The sequence below is a fragment of the Rattus norvegicus genome, chromosome 4, assembly GCF_021556685.1.
Source record: "Rattus norvegicus strain SHRSP/BbbUtx chromosome 4, alternate assembly SHRSP_T2T, whole genome shotgun sequence".
Taxonomy (NCBI): domain Eukaryota; kingdom Metazoa; phylum Chordata; class Mammalia; order Rodentia; family Muridae; genus Rattus; species Rattus norvegicus.
Genome location: NC_141537.1, coordinates 122,321,795 through 122,337,470, shown reverse-complemented (window position 1 = coordinate 122,337,470; position 15,676 = coordinate 122,321,795). Strand labels below are relative to the sequence as shown.

At 40.1% G+C, this 15,676-nt stretch overlaps 1 protein-coding gene across 1 annotated transcript in view; it reads left to right on the top strand.

The window, feature by feature from the left end:
- The first annotated feature begins 1,961 nt into the window (after positions 1 to 1,961).
- Positions 1,962 to 15,676, top strand: part of Kbtbd12 (kelch repeat and BTB domain containing 12) — a 73,938-nt gene continuing 60,223 nt past the window's right edge. The window contains 3 exon segments of the mRNA NM_001431870.1: positions 1,962 to 2,007; positions 10,387 to 11,568; positions 15,245 to 15,515. Of these exon segments, the coding sequence (NP_001418799.1) occupies positions 10,499 to 11,568; positions 15,245 to 15,515 (1,341 nt within the window). The 5' untranslated portion in view covers positions 1,962 to 2,007; positions 10,387 to 10,498.

The window sequence follows — 15,676 nt, the reverse complement described above, 5'->3', positions numbered from 1 at the left end:
CAGGCAGAAAATAGACTACTGATGATTGGATATTTGGAAAAGCGAAAAATGAGGCAATACTTTCTGAGGACTTGGTTTGTCGTGATTTTAAAATATAGACACGGAAATGGTGATGGCAGCTGTATTAGTCAGCTACCAGTTACTAGAATGAAATATCTGAGGTGATTAAGTTATAAAGAAAAAAAAAAGAGTAGTTTGTTTCAAGTGGGAGAGGGTTCAGTCCAAGACTGAGTGAGCTCATTGCTTTTGACCTCTGGTGAGCAAAGGAAGTAGCAGGGGAAGAGTACCAAGCTCCTGTTGACTCCACCAGAGGCATGCCTTCCAGTAATCTAAGGATTTATCAGGTCCCAAAAGGTCATAACACCTCCCAGTAGCATCATTCTAGGGCTCACACCCTCAACATGCAAACTTCTAGTTATAGTTAACATCCAAACTATAGTAGTTACACGGCATTCTCAATATATTTAGTGATGCTAGATTGAACACTTAAAATGATAGATGGTAAATTTTTATGTTAAACATATTTTACCACAGAGATTTTTTTAAGGAAAAATATGCATGTGTCCCAGAGTGATCCAACCTGAGAAAGACTCATTCCTATGACCCCGGCTTTGGGGGAGGGAGCAGTGGGTGTCATTATACAGTGTCTCATGTGTCCCAAGCTAGCCTTGAACTTGCTGTGAAGCCAACAGCCTGTGAACTCACTGTGAACTTGAACTCCTGATTCCCCTGCCTTCACTTCTTGGGTGCTGAACCTATAAGTATGCCAACCACTCCCAACTTGATCGTAACTTTAAGAGAAAGCGATCACATACAAAAGAATCAGAAAGTGTCTAGAAACTGAAGAACAGCCAGGAGACAGGTTCTATCCTAGAAATACATTCCCACTGACCCTTCATTTTAACCCTTTGGGATTCTAAACTAGGAATCCTAAGGCTGTGACCCTTTAGTACAGACCCTCAGGTTGTGGTGATATTTCCAAGGGTCTTAGGCAACCCCTGTGAAAGGGCCATTTGATCCTCCCCCAAAGAGGTTGTGACCCTCACACAAATGTGTGTCATTACACTAAAGCCACTCCAGTTTGTTTTAAACCAGCTGATTTATTACTGCTTCTTTAGTCACAAAATAGATGATGCTCTATGACATTCTGAGGGAAACTCCCCATCCCTGAAAGCACCCTGAGAACAGAATTAATCTTTCCTCAGGATTAGGGGACACTTTCCACTTAGAGGAAATCCTCCCTCTAACATCAGGAACTGATTGCTCAAATACAGTTGCCAGCTGTAATAAATAAAACTATAGAAAACCTATATTCTGAAACCAGTTTTTGGTTTCAAAACATTGAGTTGCTTCTAAATGTGGACTAGTCATGTGATCTCTGGAACATATTATACTATAAAGAAAAACAGTTTGTATGTCTGAATTTTATATTTAACTGTGTTCCTGTGTTTTGTTCAGCAACCCCAACACAGTCCATACTCAATACGATCACACAGAAGCCTTGGGTGAGTTTTGCAATGTTTAAAGATTTAATGAAAGACTTGTCCCCTTAAAAGATCTGATTTCCAAATTCTCTTTTCGAAGGTGTCATTTTGGGCTTGTGACTGACAGAACACGGTTGCTCCTAGCGCGCGGTCTGGCGCGGGAAGACCCCCGCGCAGGCGCAGAGCAGAGCATTTGCTGAGTGAGGGACTACGGTGGAGTCTGTGTGGGGTAGGCGCTGGGAGACCCCCGCGCAGGCGCACACTGCGGCGCGGCCCCGGGCCGCTTCCCGCGCGGAGAGAGAGCACCTGTTACCTCTGGGTGGCCGCCAGCGCCCTCCTTGCCCTCTCTGGGACGCCGCTTGTCCCCCGCACCCCCTCGCTCCGTCTATTTATAGCGCTTGTCCTCACTGGCCCATTTCGGGTAGTGTGATCAGTCAGGTCTGCCCGGCTGCGCCCTCGCGACCCCGCGCCTTGCCCAGTCACCGCGCCGTGGCGGCGGAGCGAGCGGGCCGGGCAGCATCGAGTAAGTAGGGGCCTAGAGAGGGGACGCACCCTCGGTCGGCCGGCCAGCGCGGGGTCAGCGGCCGCTCGGGTTTCCCTGTGGTATAATCCATTTGCTAGGCCTCCAGGATCATTCCCTTCCCTAAATGACCCGGCTGATTATTTTGCGACCCCACTAGACTATAAATGCCATCGAGGTAAGGTCTCTCCTTGCCTTCCTAGCGCCCATAATAATGCAGGGTTCGGTTGGTTTAAATTCAATCAGCGCTGAATGTATCCCTGGGCGACTCTCTTAACTTTAAAGCCAGGAATATAATTGCCTTGCATTTTCCCCACATGATTCTTAAGAGGAACTAATGAGCTATAATGCATATTAAAGCACTCGGAAAAGTATAAGGGACTGTGCGAATGCAAAACATGGTGAGTGCACCAAAGGAAGAGAAGGGGAAGCTGTTTGTCTTTATCCTCTCTGTGCCTCATTATTGAAAGCCTTATGTGTTTGAAAGTGAATTATTCGTATTAAACAAATCAGGGAAAGGACAACAGCGGGAAAGTTGAGTGTAATTAGGGTGGTATGCATGTTCAGCCATTTCCTACCGCGTTGGTAAAAGTAGGGCTGGGGAAAGCTGGTGAAGGCAGAAATAACATGCAGTAAGTTATGTTAAGGGTGTTAGGTTATAGAACAGGGGTCACAAACTTAAATGGCTATAAAATCATCCTCAAGGAGAGAAATAGGGAAAGCAACATAAACAATGGCTGACACTTAGGTCTTGGCACGGCTGGGCAGATGTGCCAACTGAGAGGCTGCAGCTGGCTTTTCAGGTCATGTGGAAATGAGCCGTTGTCATTTTTTTCCCTATAAATGTGGAATGTTTCAAGTTTGCTTCAGCTGGCTATTCCCCAGGAATGAGGCCTTTATCTCAGAGAGCCAATGATGACTGAATTAACTTCTAAGGGTGGAGGCAAGAAGTAGATGTCATAATGCCACAAATTACAGGCAAGGGAATAAGTCTCCTGGAAGGATTTATAGTTGGACAAGCAGATAATAACTTAAAGCACTGAAGCGTGGTTTAAACAAAATCAGAGTCTCCAAACCTGACATGTACATGCAAAGACATAAAGGGAGAAGGACAAATGTAGTGGCAGATGCCTTTAATCCTAGCACATAGGAGGCAAGCGGGATCGCTGTGAATTAGAGGCCAGCCAGGGCTACGTAAAAAGACCCTGCTTCGGAAATATTTATTCAGATATGGGGGTAAGATTACTAGGAATGATGCAGTTACTAAACAAAGCACCCGTTTGATCAAACAACCATACCAAACAACTTATTTTTTTACTTACTCACTTTACATTCCCCTCCCTGTCACTCCTCCCACAATCTTTTCCCCCTCCCTCCCTCCTCCTCTTATCTGAGCAGGTGAGGCCTCCTGGGTATCCCCCAACCCTGGCATATCAAGTCTGAGAGGCTAGGTGCATCCCTTCCCACTGAGACCAGGCAAGACAACCCAGCTAGAACATATCCCACATGCAGGCAACAGCTTTTGGGACAGCTTGGGGAGAGACTCCCCCTCCCTCAATGCATCTGATCCTGTCTGATCCCGGAAGCTAAGCAGGGTCGGGCCTGGTTAGTACTTGGCCTGAAGACCAAGCAACTCTTGCATGCCAGGTATCAACACAGACACAATACGACTAGAGAAGTGAATGAAACATAAAGCCCTTTGCTTCAAGAAATGATATCTGAGCAGAATTTTAAAGGGCTGAACCAGGGAAGAAGGATATTCCTGACACAGAGAATTACCTGTATGCATTAGAATTGCTAGCACTTATGACATTACAAAAAAAAAAAAAAACTGCTAAGGCAAGTCAGGAAGTGAGACAAGCAGTGGTGGAAGAGCCAATTCCAGCGAGCCCACAAGGCTGGAATGAGTACTGGTGAAAATGCCCATGATACCTATTCTTTAATGTGGGGTAATCATTTTTTACATGGTAGTTACTGACTTTTAAAAGGTTTTTTTTTTTTTTTTTGGTTCTTTTTTTCGGAGCTGGGGACCGAACCCAGGGCCTTGCGATTCCTAGGTAAGCGCTCTACCACTGAGCTAAATCCCCAGCCCCTAAAAGGCTTTCTTAATAAAAGGTTTTGCCTTGGAACGGGAACGTTGGAACTGGGACGTTATTTTCTGATGTCGTAATTGTTGACATTTCTTGGTTTGTAACCAAAGTCTGTTGAAGGCAATTTGAGGAAAAGTAGATTTTTGGAGCCCTGTCCTGATTGCTTTGCTGCTTGTCAGCTGGGTTGTTTGTTTGTTTGTTTGTTTGTTTCTTTTTGAGACAGGGTTTCCCTGTATTACCGCCCTGGAAGTCCTGGCTGGCCTCGAATTCAGAGCCATCTGCCTCTGCCTCTCAAGTACTGGGATTAAAGACCTGTTTCACCATGCCCAGCTCTTCCGGTGTTTTTATAAATAAAAATCCAAAGCTACGACGTTGATCATTTTTATCATAGTTGCAACCTATTCACTATACCAAATATTTTTATGGGGAAAATAAATACACAACAAATCTGAATGTAGTAACTTTACCCATCACACAGGTCATTGCTGAAGAAATGAACAAAGAGGTGGGGGTAGAGCCACAAGATTTCAAAGCTGTTGTCATTCAGACCAGAGAGGAGGTTTCTGTATTTCCCAGTCACTCATAAGTTGGGCTGCCTACACTTTGATGTGCAAATTTGTAATATATGAAAATTCATGATGTATCTATTATTTCTCTGCATATGACATCAGGTAATATGCAGATATCATTTACAACATAGCTAAGGTTTTTGGAAACCATAAGTAATTTATATTAATACGATCCTTTATTCTGAACACCTTTTTTGCAGTTTTCAAAATATACAAAGGGCATAAAGACTAATGAAGTGTGGATTGAGTCCTCACCATACGACTAGGGAAATTAAACATTTATACAGTTGAAACGCCTTGTCATTCTTTCTGTCTCCCTTTCTTCCACATCTCATGAAAGCAACTACTCTCCTGAATTCAGTGCTTATAAGAACCCTTCATTTCTTTATGTCCCACTACCGTGGTATGGGTTCTTAAAAATACATAATTTTTAACCTTTTTATTTTGTTGTTTTCCATCTCACAGGAAAATTACAAGAATGATATTTAAAACTCCTGTAATACACTTTACCAAATTCATCTACTCTCTCTATATCATACTATGTGATCTATACTTTATTAGCACAGTATACTGTATTACATATTTTAAACACATTAATGTTGTGCAGCGTGTATCCTAGTTATTTTGTTACTATTTTGATACATATAGATCATGTTTACTCATTTTCCACTGTACAATATTCTTTTGAGTGAATAGGTTATAGTCTGTTAATGGATATTAAGTTGGCTTTTACTATTTCAAACAGCACTGCTATAAATTTTAGTTATTTTAAATTCTGCTGAAGATGGAGAATTTTCTTAGAAATGGTGGTCATGTATCAATCACTATTCAGAAAAAGCAGAAACTGTAAAGATAATGGAAAGATGATAAAATCAAACATTGTGAAGGCAAAACATTTTTGATTTGAAGAAATTGACATTCTTGGCCTACATTAAATTTATAGCAATGCGCATCTCTAAACGAAATGTGATGGACCTGGGTTAACTGCACTTGGATTTGCAGAGTAATTAGGCTTTATTCTTGTGATTTATATTTATCTTTGCTACTCATCTTTCTCCATTATTATGGGTACTATTATTATGAATGCATCAGTTCAGTCTGCCATAAATTGGAGCAGAGAATAACTCCCCATTGATATCATTGAGAACATTTATACAATTTTGTTTTGCTGATGAAAGGAGAATGCACTCTCTGCCCTCATTATGAGAAAAAGTTGCTGTCAGCTCTCTCCATTTATGAGCCGTCCGTGTCTGTATCCACAAGTGATCTGTATATGCACCAAAATTATTTTCATTTGAAAAGTTTCATGCAGGTATGTCTTACCTTCACTTTACCAAGTGGATTTTACAAAGCTAATTACATATTGTACATATATAAATAACCTTATTCAGTTTTTCCACCTGCTCTTATTCTTATATAATTCTCAGAAGTAATCCCAGGTAAAGAAACTAGAACTTAAAGAGGCTATAAAACATGTTCATATTATTTCATTACAGTAGACAAGGGGTCAGATGTTGGCCTCAGGAACAAGCCCAAGGCCACACCCTTAACCATGGAGAGTGTACTGAGTACTCTGTATTGTGTACTAAATTTGCTGAGTCACTGTAATGGTACAATGGACACCTCTTGTCAATTTGAGAGCTAAACACTAAAATAACTACTTGATTTATATGCTTGATCTCCATTGTTCAGATAAAGAAACCAAGAGTAGGAAAAGTTAAGTCACTTTACGATGACATTAAGTAAACAGCCTAACCTCCAATGGCCAAACCAGTACCTTCTGTGCTCTTTAAATATAAAGAAAAAGGGGGTTGGAGATTTAGCTCAGTGGTAGAGCACTTGCCTAGCAAGTGAAAGGCCCTGGGTTCAGTCCCCAGCTCTGAAAAAAAGAAATATATATATATATATATATATATATATATATATATATATATATATATATATATATATATATATAAAGAAAAATAATGTTTTTCAAGTGTGGTAGCTGATTTAACATCTGGGCTCCCCCCACCCTCATAATTTCAGCCACCAAATTAATTTGATCTGCAAAACCAAAGCAATTAGAACACCTTTCAAGTGTCTATAAACAACAATTAAGGAATAGGTACTTGGCAAATGTCTACGTCCATTTAACACGTTCATAGTATGACTCATCAAAGTGTTGAAGCTGTTGTTTCTGTTTTAAAGTGAATTGAGCTTTTGTTTTTGTTGTTATTTGTGTAAGCCAATGTTGAAGGAAGAAGAACGATATCCAAATGCACCATTTGTTCAGAAGACTAAATATAGATATAAATGATGTGGGCATATAGATATGAACAAGCAGTTGAGTTTTTTCAAAGCAGAGCCAACCCTTTCTCAGAACTCTTCAGCTGAATTTAGGAAAAGAAATGGAGATTAATCACCCAGACAGGATAGTGTCCTACTCACAGTCTAGAGAGTGGATTTATTTATAGCTTGGAGAAATTGGCAACATGCCACTGTCTTTGCACAGTCTATGAGCTATGAACGGGTTTCATAATTTTAAATAGCTTTTAAAAGTCAAAAGAAGAATAATACTTCATGACACATGAAAATAGGGCATGTTAAATTTGTGAAATTCAAATTTTCGCATCCAAAATTCATCTTACTGGGGCACAGTTATGTTCATTTGTTTGTTTTCTTTCCCCATGGCTGCCTTTGTGCCATAAGAGCAGAGTTGAGTGGTTGTGACAGAGCCCAGATGGCCTGCCTGGCATATCTGCCATCCAGCCCTACGCCTCCAGCCCTTACACTAGAAGGAGTAAGGGTACATACAGACTTGGGGGTCAACTGGAACTGGCTCCACAATTCAGTCTGCTCCCGTGATATTGCCTTGGCCAGTTTATGAGAAGCCAGTGGACAAGATCTTACCATGTAGTCCTAGATGCTCTGAAACTCACAATGTAGATCAGGCTGCACTGAGCTTCTAGAAATCCTCCTGCCTCTGTCTCTGAAGGGCTTGCATTAAAGATGTGTGCTGCCATGCCAAGCTTGTGACTGGTGCTTTCTATGAAAAAGGAGTAAGGATTCGAGATTCTGATGATTCTACCTGACAGTATGGTATCTGAAAATATGAGGCTTCAACCCAGTGATGTACATAGTTAAAGCTACCTTGAGCAGCTTTTCTCAACATTTCTTCAAATGTCATTTGTACAAGGATCCTGGGTACAAATAATAGCACTCCCAAATTAGCTTTAACCATCTCAAAACTCGAAACCCATTTTCAAACCTATTGCTCTTTACACTCTGCTTCCTTCCCTGAATTTGCTCTGTCCTGCTGCTGTCTCAAGGGCATGGCTATAACAGTGTCCTACATATGGACATCACAGCCATACTGCCAAGACCTGAATTTCATTGCTATAGCTACTCTCATGTGTTGTGTCTGTCCTTGAACCAGTAACAGTAATAAGGGATGGAGGGCTGGCTTTCCCCCAGGCACACCAAAGTAAGATAAGTTAGATACTAAAGGAACCTTAGCATCATCCACCATAAAATCTGTAAGATATCGCCTGGAGAGATGACTCCAGCTAAGAGGACTGGCTACTCTTCCAGAGGATCCAGGTTTGATCTCTAACATCTGCACTTGGCTTACAACTCCAGCTCCAGGGGATCAGACAACTTTTGCCTGACCTTTAAAGGTACCGGCGATACAATGCACAATTATACATGAAGACAAATATCTATACATATAAAATAAAAATGATAAAAAGTTTTAAATGCTATTTAAAGCATGTTTGTGAGCAAACATAGATCTATTAGTTATTTAACTTGAATTCTTGAAAGTAGTGATGCCTGTTTTTTTGTTTTTTTTTTTTAATCACAATAGCCAAAATGGAGTACCAAAAAAGTCCATCAGATAGAATTCGGCTCCATTCTTACATATGTGAAACCCTAGGACTATAATCATAAAGTTTGGTTTTTAAGCGTCTGAGTTTTAACATTATCAAGATCCACAGTCTAGGAACTGGCCAAACTGCCTATGGTGTATTAGTTCAAGGGCATCCCTTTTGGAAGGTTCGATTGGCCTTCTGACATCACGAACACTGGTATCCTTCAAGAGATACTTACACATCGATACACATAAAATACTAGACCTTTTAAAAAACATTACTTCCTTAAAAGAATTCTTATGTTCTGGGCTAAATGTGTCACTTCGTGGTAAAGCTTTTACCCAGCACGTGTGATACCCTGTGCTCAATTCTCAGATCTGAAACAAACAAAAACGAAAAACAAAACAACAACAAAAAAACCCAGTAGGTTCTTTTTACTCCAAGTAATAGCTAATGTGATTATGTGTCAAGACACCTTTATAATGTGATTTTGGCTACTCATTCTGGGCATAAGAGAGTTCAGACTTACAGCAATCTCTTAATTGCCCATAATTGGATACTCTTATGGGTAAATAAGAAAAAATCAGAGGTTTGCTTTTAACTGGAGAACCATCTCCAAGAAAGCTTTAAGTGTTATGGAAGTAAAACTGAAAAGGCAGTGCAGCGATGTCCAGCTGGTAGAGTTTTGTGGCCATTTCACTTCTTAGCTCTGATGGTTGTTACAGTATATGCTCAGACCAAGTGCTTCCTTGGTCTGTATTTGTCACTATACAATTAAACATCCCTGCCACGTGTATATCAATTGTTTCTTAAAGTGAAATTTAATTCAACCCTCAAAAAGAAAAAAAAGATATCTCACAAAGTGTCTAATTCTTTACAGGACTGTAGAAATTTGGGGACTCACGATCAAAAAATGCATCTTGTTCTTGTAACTGCCACCTTTCTTCCTTAAGCACTAAGTGTGCCACTGTCACCGTCTCACTGCCTGTGGCCTGTAGCCAAGTGAGAGCTAGAAAAGGATGTAGACACTAGGACCCTCTCCTCACAAGGGCTCCTGGCTCTGGGAATGTCTTTAAATCAAAGCAGCTAATTAACTTCCTTGAAACCTCATGTTTCCATCGCCTGGGGAAGGCGAAGGTGACACCACCAGCTTAGAGACTTTTAATTAGACTAGGGCTTTTAAAAGCAAGAAGCAATTCAGCCCGTGCCACTGTGAAATGGGGAACAAAGAAAAGCTGGGCAAGGAAGGAGGACACATTTAGGTTTAAGTCTTAAATATCATGAATTCTCAGATCAGCAGCCATTGGCTTGTGCTTTAAAGCTCAGAAGAAATGAAATTTTCATTACCTGGCAGTCTGAATAATTTTCCCCGTGCCAAAGTTTAATCAGTGTGGACTTTGTTTCAGTCATCTCACTTCCAGGGTCTATATCACCCTAATCATAGACTTATGTGTGTAGTCATCATACATATGGTTGTGTGTTGTAGAGGAGTTGAGTATAACTGCATCTCTTTAGAAATGATATTAATTGATAGCCCTGAATCCTCAGCCTACAGGGTGGCCCTTCTGTTAACTAGAAATGGAACTGCAAAATGTGTTTATCTTTTCACGTCTTTCTTCCTTCACTCTGAGACACTCCAGTCCTAGGGGAGGGGTGGTGGGAACCACTGATGATTAAAACTATTGCAGCAGCAGTTAATAATTGATAATTTACATATCAAAGTATTTTTCTGATACAAAGTAGTTGTCCTAAATTGCTCTGTTCTGAATGTATAATATTTATTTGTAAATACTGCTTAGCACTAATGCTACATGTTAAGTATGGAGAATTTTTTTTTCCTTAGACAAAACCTGCTTCTTTTCTTACCCTCAGGAATGCTTCATGGCATCTCCATTGATTTGTGAGCAATCAGAAATGTAAATAGCTCCTCAGGAATCAAGCTAAGCCCAAAGAAGCCTCACTTACCAATTTCAAGGAGTGCATCATGGAGAGCAAGACTGAGGGAAAGGGAAAACACCAGCACAGCTTGAACTTACTAGATAAAATTAAGACTATGAAAGAATTAGAAGAAATGGTTGATGTAGTGCTCATAGCAGAAGAGGAGAAATTTCCTTGCCACAGACTGGTCCTCGCTGCCTTCAGTCCTTACTTCAAGGCTATGTTCACCTGCGGACTACTTGAGTGCACTCAGAAGGAGGTCATACTCTATGACATCACAGCAGAAAGTGTGTCAGTGATACTAAACTATATGTACAGTGCTGTTCTGGAGATCAATAATGCCAACGTACAGACCGTAGCAATGGCCGCCTATTTTATGCAGATGGAAGAAGTCTTTAGTGTGTGCCAGAACTATATGATGGACCACATGGATGCCTCCAACTGCATAGGAATTTATTACTTTGCGAAACAAATTGGAGCAGAAGATTTATCTGATCAGTCAAAGAAGTATTTATATCAGCACTTCGCTGAGGTAAGCCTTCACGGAGAAATACTAGACATCGAAGCTCACCAGCTTCTGGCACTTATTAAGTCTGATGATCTGAATATATCCAGGGAAGAGAGCATTCTGGACTTGGTTCTGAGATGGGTAAATCATAACCAAGCTTTGCGCACAGAGCATCTGGTCGAGCTTTTGAAGCAAGTCAGATTGGAACTTATAAATGCATCCTTCCTAAGACAGGCCCTCAGGAGAAACACGATGCTCCTTTGTGATGGCAGTTGCATTGATATGATCCAGAATGCATTCAAAGCCATCAAGACACCCCAGCAGCACTCCTCTAATCTCCGCTATGGCATGGAGACCACCAGCCTTCTGCTTTGCATTGGGAACAATTCATCTGGAATCAGATCACGGCACAGGAGCTATGGGGATGCCAGTTTTTGTTATGACCCCGTGTCACAGAAGACCTATTTTATCTCATCGCCCAAGTATGGGGAAGGTTTGGGAACAGTGTGCACTGGGGTAGTCATGGAAAACAATACCATAATTGTGGCTGGAGAAGCAACTGCCACTAGGCTTTCTAGGCAAAAGAGCAAGAATATTGAAATCTATAGGTTTGTATCTCATAGCAGGTTTGGTATGTTTTGTTTTGTTTTGTTTTGTTTTGTTTTGTTTTGTTTTGTTGAGATAGGGTCTCATTATGCAGCCATGGCTGTCCAAGAACTCTCTGTAGAATAGGCTGGTCTGAACTCACAGAAATCCACCTGCCTCTGCCTCCTCAGCAGTCTTATATTTTTTTAAAATCTTGTTCTGACATTAGCATTTGGAAGAAGTACTGCTGAGGGATCACATCTTAAATAATGTAGAGTAAAAATTTAATAGAAGTCATAAAAGTAATATATAGGACATCATATTATGTATCCACAATATCAATATAGCATATAGTATTTATAATAGCCATTCATGTTTTAAAATTATTTTCTCTACTTGTTTTGCGTTGTTATTGTTTTTGTTTGGCTGGTTTTAGGCGGTGCTGGGGAACAGACTCATGGCCTTGGCTCCATCACTGAGTCCCACGGCCTGCCTTTTCCCTTGATCGCTGATATAATTGAATTGAACTCATGAGTGTTCATAAGCATGTGACACCACACCTAGCTAGAACCTTTTTCTTAACCAGGAAATTTTCATTGTGTGTCCTCAATTTGTGAATCTTCAGCATTTCAGAACTTTTGAAGAATGCCTCAACTATAGTTGAACAAGAGGAACAAGAACACCTGCTTAGACATAGTTTATTGTCTGTGAACAATGGTGAAAGCACATTTACTTTATGATCTAATCGTAAATATTTGTGAGTGCTTACTCTTTAAAGCTAACTACATGAGTATGAAATATGCACATAGAATAAATACTAAAAGATGTAACCTCCTGCAGGGTCTTTCCCTTGTCCGATCCCTCTTGTCTGAGTTTATTCAGATTTTTCAGTCAGAATGCCATTCTTTGTGACAGTATGGGGCAAAGAAGGAACTTAAAAATCTATCATTGCTTCATCATTTATTAGCATCAGACCTCTGGTCTAAGCCATTTCTGTCTCTTGCATAGTCATGGCTTAAGGAATATGTCTCATCTCCTCTAGAGGGGATGGGTTACAGAGTCCTGAGTAAATGGCCTGACCCACACCCATGGTGATCAGGCATGTCACGGGAACATCCTTCTTCCAGTAGACTGCAAAGTGAGTATGAAGGCCTTACAGGGGAGCAACTCTGAGTTTTCTGACAGGATTCTTGTAGTTCTGTTTCCTGGTGTGGCACATGATTTGTGCTTTCTATCTTGGGACCTTAAAGAGCCTTGGGCTCTTCAGATATCTCTTTTCCTCCTTATAAAGGCAGGCTACTCACCTCTCACCAGAGATTGTTGTTAATAAGTATTAACTCTGTCACATGTTTTATTTTGTTCTAAGCCTTAAACATCTTCCATTTCATTCTAAAAGCCCTCTTCCCTTTCTTGCAGCAATGTCTAACTGCATACTCCCTGGTTTCCTTTTTAAACTATCTCAGATTCAGCCAGGATCCTGTCACCAACAGCTCCTTCACATTGGTCAGAATTAAGGCCAAAGTTACTAGTTTCTTCCACCTTTAACATTGATGTGAAATTGTCAAAAAGGCAAGTATAGTCAGATTATCAGAAGCATTGTTTTGGGCTTAAGTAAGACATACTTCCTCATAGTCATCATCTACTTACTGCATTGGACTTAGAAAGCCATGAGAGAGTCCTGTCTCCCAAAGAGCCTTGTCTCACAGGGCTTTTAATCTCCTAGCTTCACTGAAAGTCATTTTGGTAGCAATTTTGTGATAAATGAGGGAAATTAATTGTCCTTTGCAATATTATTTTATAATACTTTATTTACTATTTTCATATTATTCTCTATCACTTTACTCTCTGTCCAGATGTTCTTCAGAGTGCCTATGTTGCACAGTTCATAGATGTCCATGCAGGTGTATTTCTTCTTGTCTTAAAGTAGGAAATAGACAAACAGCCTTGTAGACCCTTCCTTTCCATCTTTTTTCTTCATCTTGCCACTTTGGCATATGAAATAAGTGAGCGTATACCAATTCCATCCTGTCATGTTTTCTTAAACTGTGCCTCAGAAAGCCCCAAGCCATCTCTGGTTCTATTTATATATTCACTCACTTAGCTCTTCTCAAGTGACACCAGCATGTAGGCACATAATCCTCCTTCTCTTTAAAAATCCACAATTAAAAATTAGTGAAACTACTCCTTGCAATTCCAGGAACTCTGGCTTCCTTTCTAGAATTACATAGAAGACAGCCATTGGAAGGTTTGATAAATCTTCCTTCAGCAGTGACAAGCCACACATGTCTCTATGAAAGGAACATGCCTTTCAACTTCCCTGTCAAGCCTGAAGCAGAATGTTCTCTGGGGAATGTGAGAGTTGGCCCAGAACAAGTGGGAGAAACTCTGATTAGATGACTAACTGTCGAATGTTCCTTAAAAACTGTACTTTGTACAAAGCACATATAAGTGCTTCAGGCTTGGTCTTGTTTCCAAGCGCAACACCTGTTTTCTTACTTCCCATGGTCCTGGGTTTTGTTTTATGTTCCACATAAACTTTTCTAGATTTTTCTGACACATTTAATTTCAGATATCTTATCCCACTATCCCTGTAAGTGTTTTTGTCTTTCTTCTATTAAATGTCTCAAATTATTATTGGAAGAATACTCATATAAGCCAAGCATGATGGCATATATCTGTAACCAACCATCTGAGAGGTTGAGGCAGGAGGATGGAAAGTCCTAGGCTAGCTTGGGCTATATAATAAGATTTTATTTTTTAAAAAAGTCAAGTGTTATGAGGAAAGACAAAAGACAGCCATAAACTAGTACACACAGGGACTTTATAATATACTAATAATCAGTTAGTCTGTTGGGTTCCAGAAGGCACTGACAAGACATCTGTCTGAGGACCCATATCTTTCAAGACTCTCTAAACAGATAGATGGAAATTACCAAAATAACCATTTCTAATAGATGAAAATAGACATTATATGCCCAACAGACATCTGTGGATGGGTTTTACACAATGCTCTTAACCCGGTTTTAAACCAAAACTACAATTTAAATAGCAACCAGGAAAGGTGATACACACCTTTAACTCCAACATTGGAGGGGCCAGGGCCAGCCTGGTCTACAACTAAGGCCAGTCTGGTCAGTAGCCAAGGCTACACAAAGAGGCCTGTTTTTGTTTTTGTTTTTGTTGTTTGGTTGGTTGGTTTGGTTTGTTTAATCTACCTATGTAGACTTTAACAGTTAGAAACATTAAATTGAACTACTTTAAATTCTCTGCCTTAAAACCATGATTCCTTCAATGTTGTACTAAAGTGCTATTCCTTATCCAAATATTCAGGATACTTTGTATTTTTGTCTTTTTATTCAATTATGTTAAAGTTAAAAACTGATTTTCTGAAAGATTTTCCTATTCCTGATTTTCTTTCCCGGAATTAGGAAATGTTCAAGACTAGTCTGAGTAAGGTATACTTTTCTACGTGTCTGCCTTTTTCAGGGAGATGAAGAATATGTTTCAGCTTATTATGTTTTGCTTATTGGTTCTTGGAGGAAAAGAAAGCAAATATATATTACTATCTTTTCTCCTCCTATTAGAAGAGCCAGGTCACATCATTTTGTGTTGGAAAAAACTTAAATGTGCTTCTTGGGTAAGTTGTTGCCATGGTAACTCTAATCTTGGTGTTCTCTCTCTCTCTCTCTTAACTTGCAGGTATCATGATAGAGGAAACCGGTTTTGGGAAAAGTTATGCACAGCCGAATTCCGAGAGCTCTATGCTCTGGGCAGCATTCATAATGACCTCTATGTCATAGGAGGACAGATGAAAGTTAAAAACCAGTACCTCATTACAAACTGTGTTGATAAGTACTCGGTAGATCAAGACAACTGGAAACGAGTGTCTCCCCTTCCACTGCAGTTGGCTTGTCATGCTGTGGTATCAGTAAACAATAAACTGTATGTCATCGGAGGCTGGACCCCTCAGGTTAAGAAATTCCTTGCATATCTACCTGGTGTGGCTGGCTTTGCTGAAAGAACGTAGCAGTTGAGTAGTAAAGATTATGGCTTACATTTTGGCAAAATGCTTTTAACCTCATACAACTTAAACTTAATTCTTGAATGTATCAAAGCAGTTTTAGAAAATTG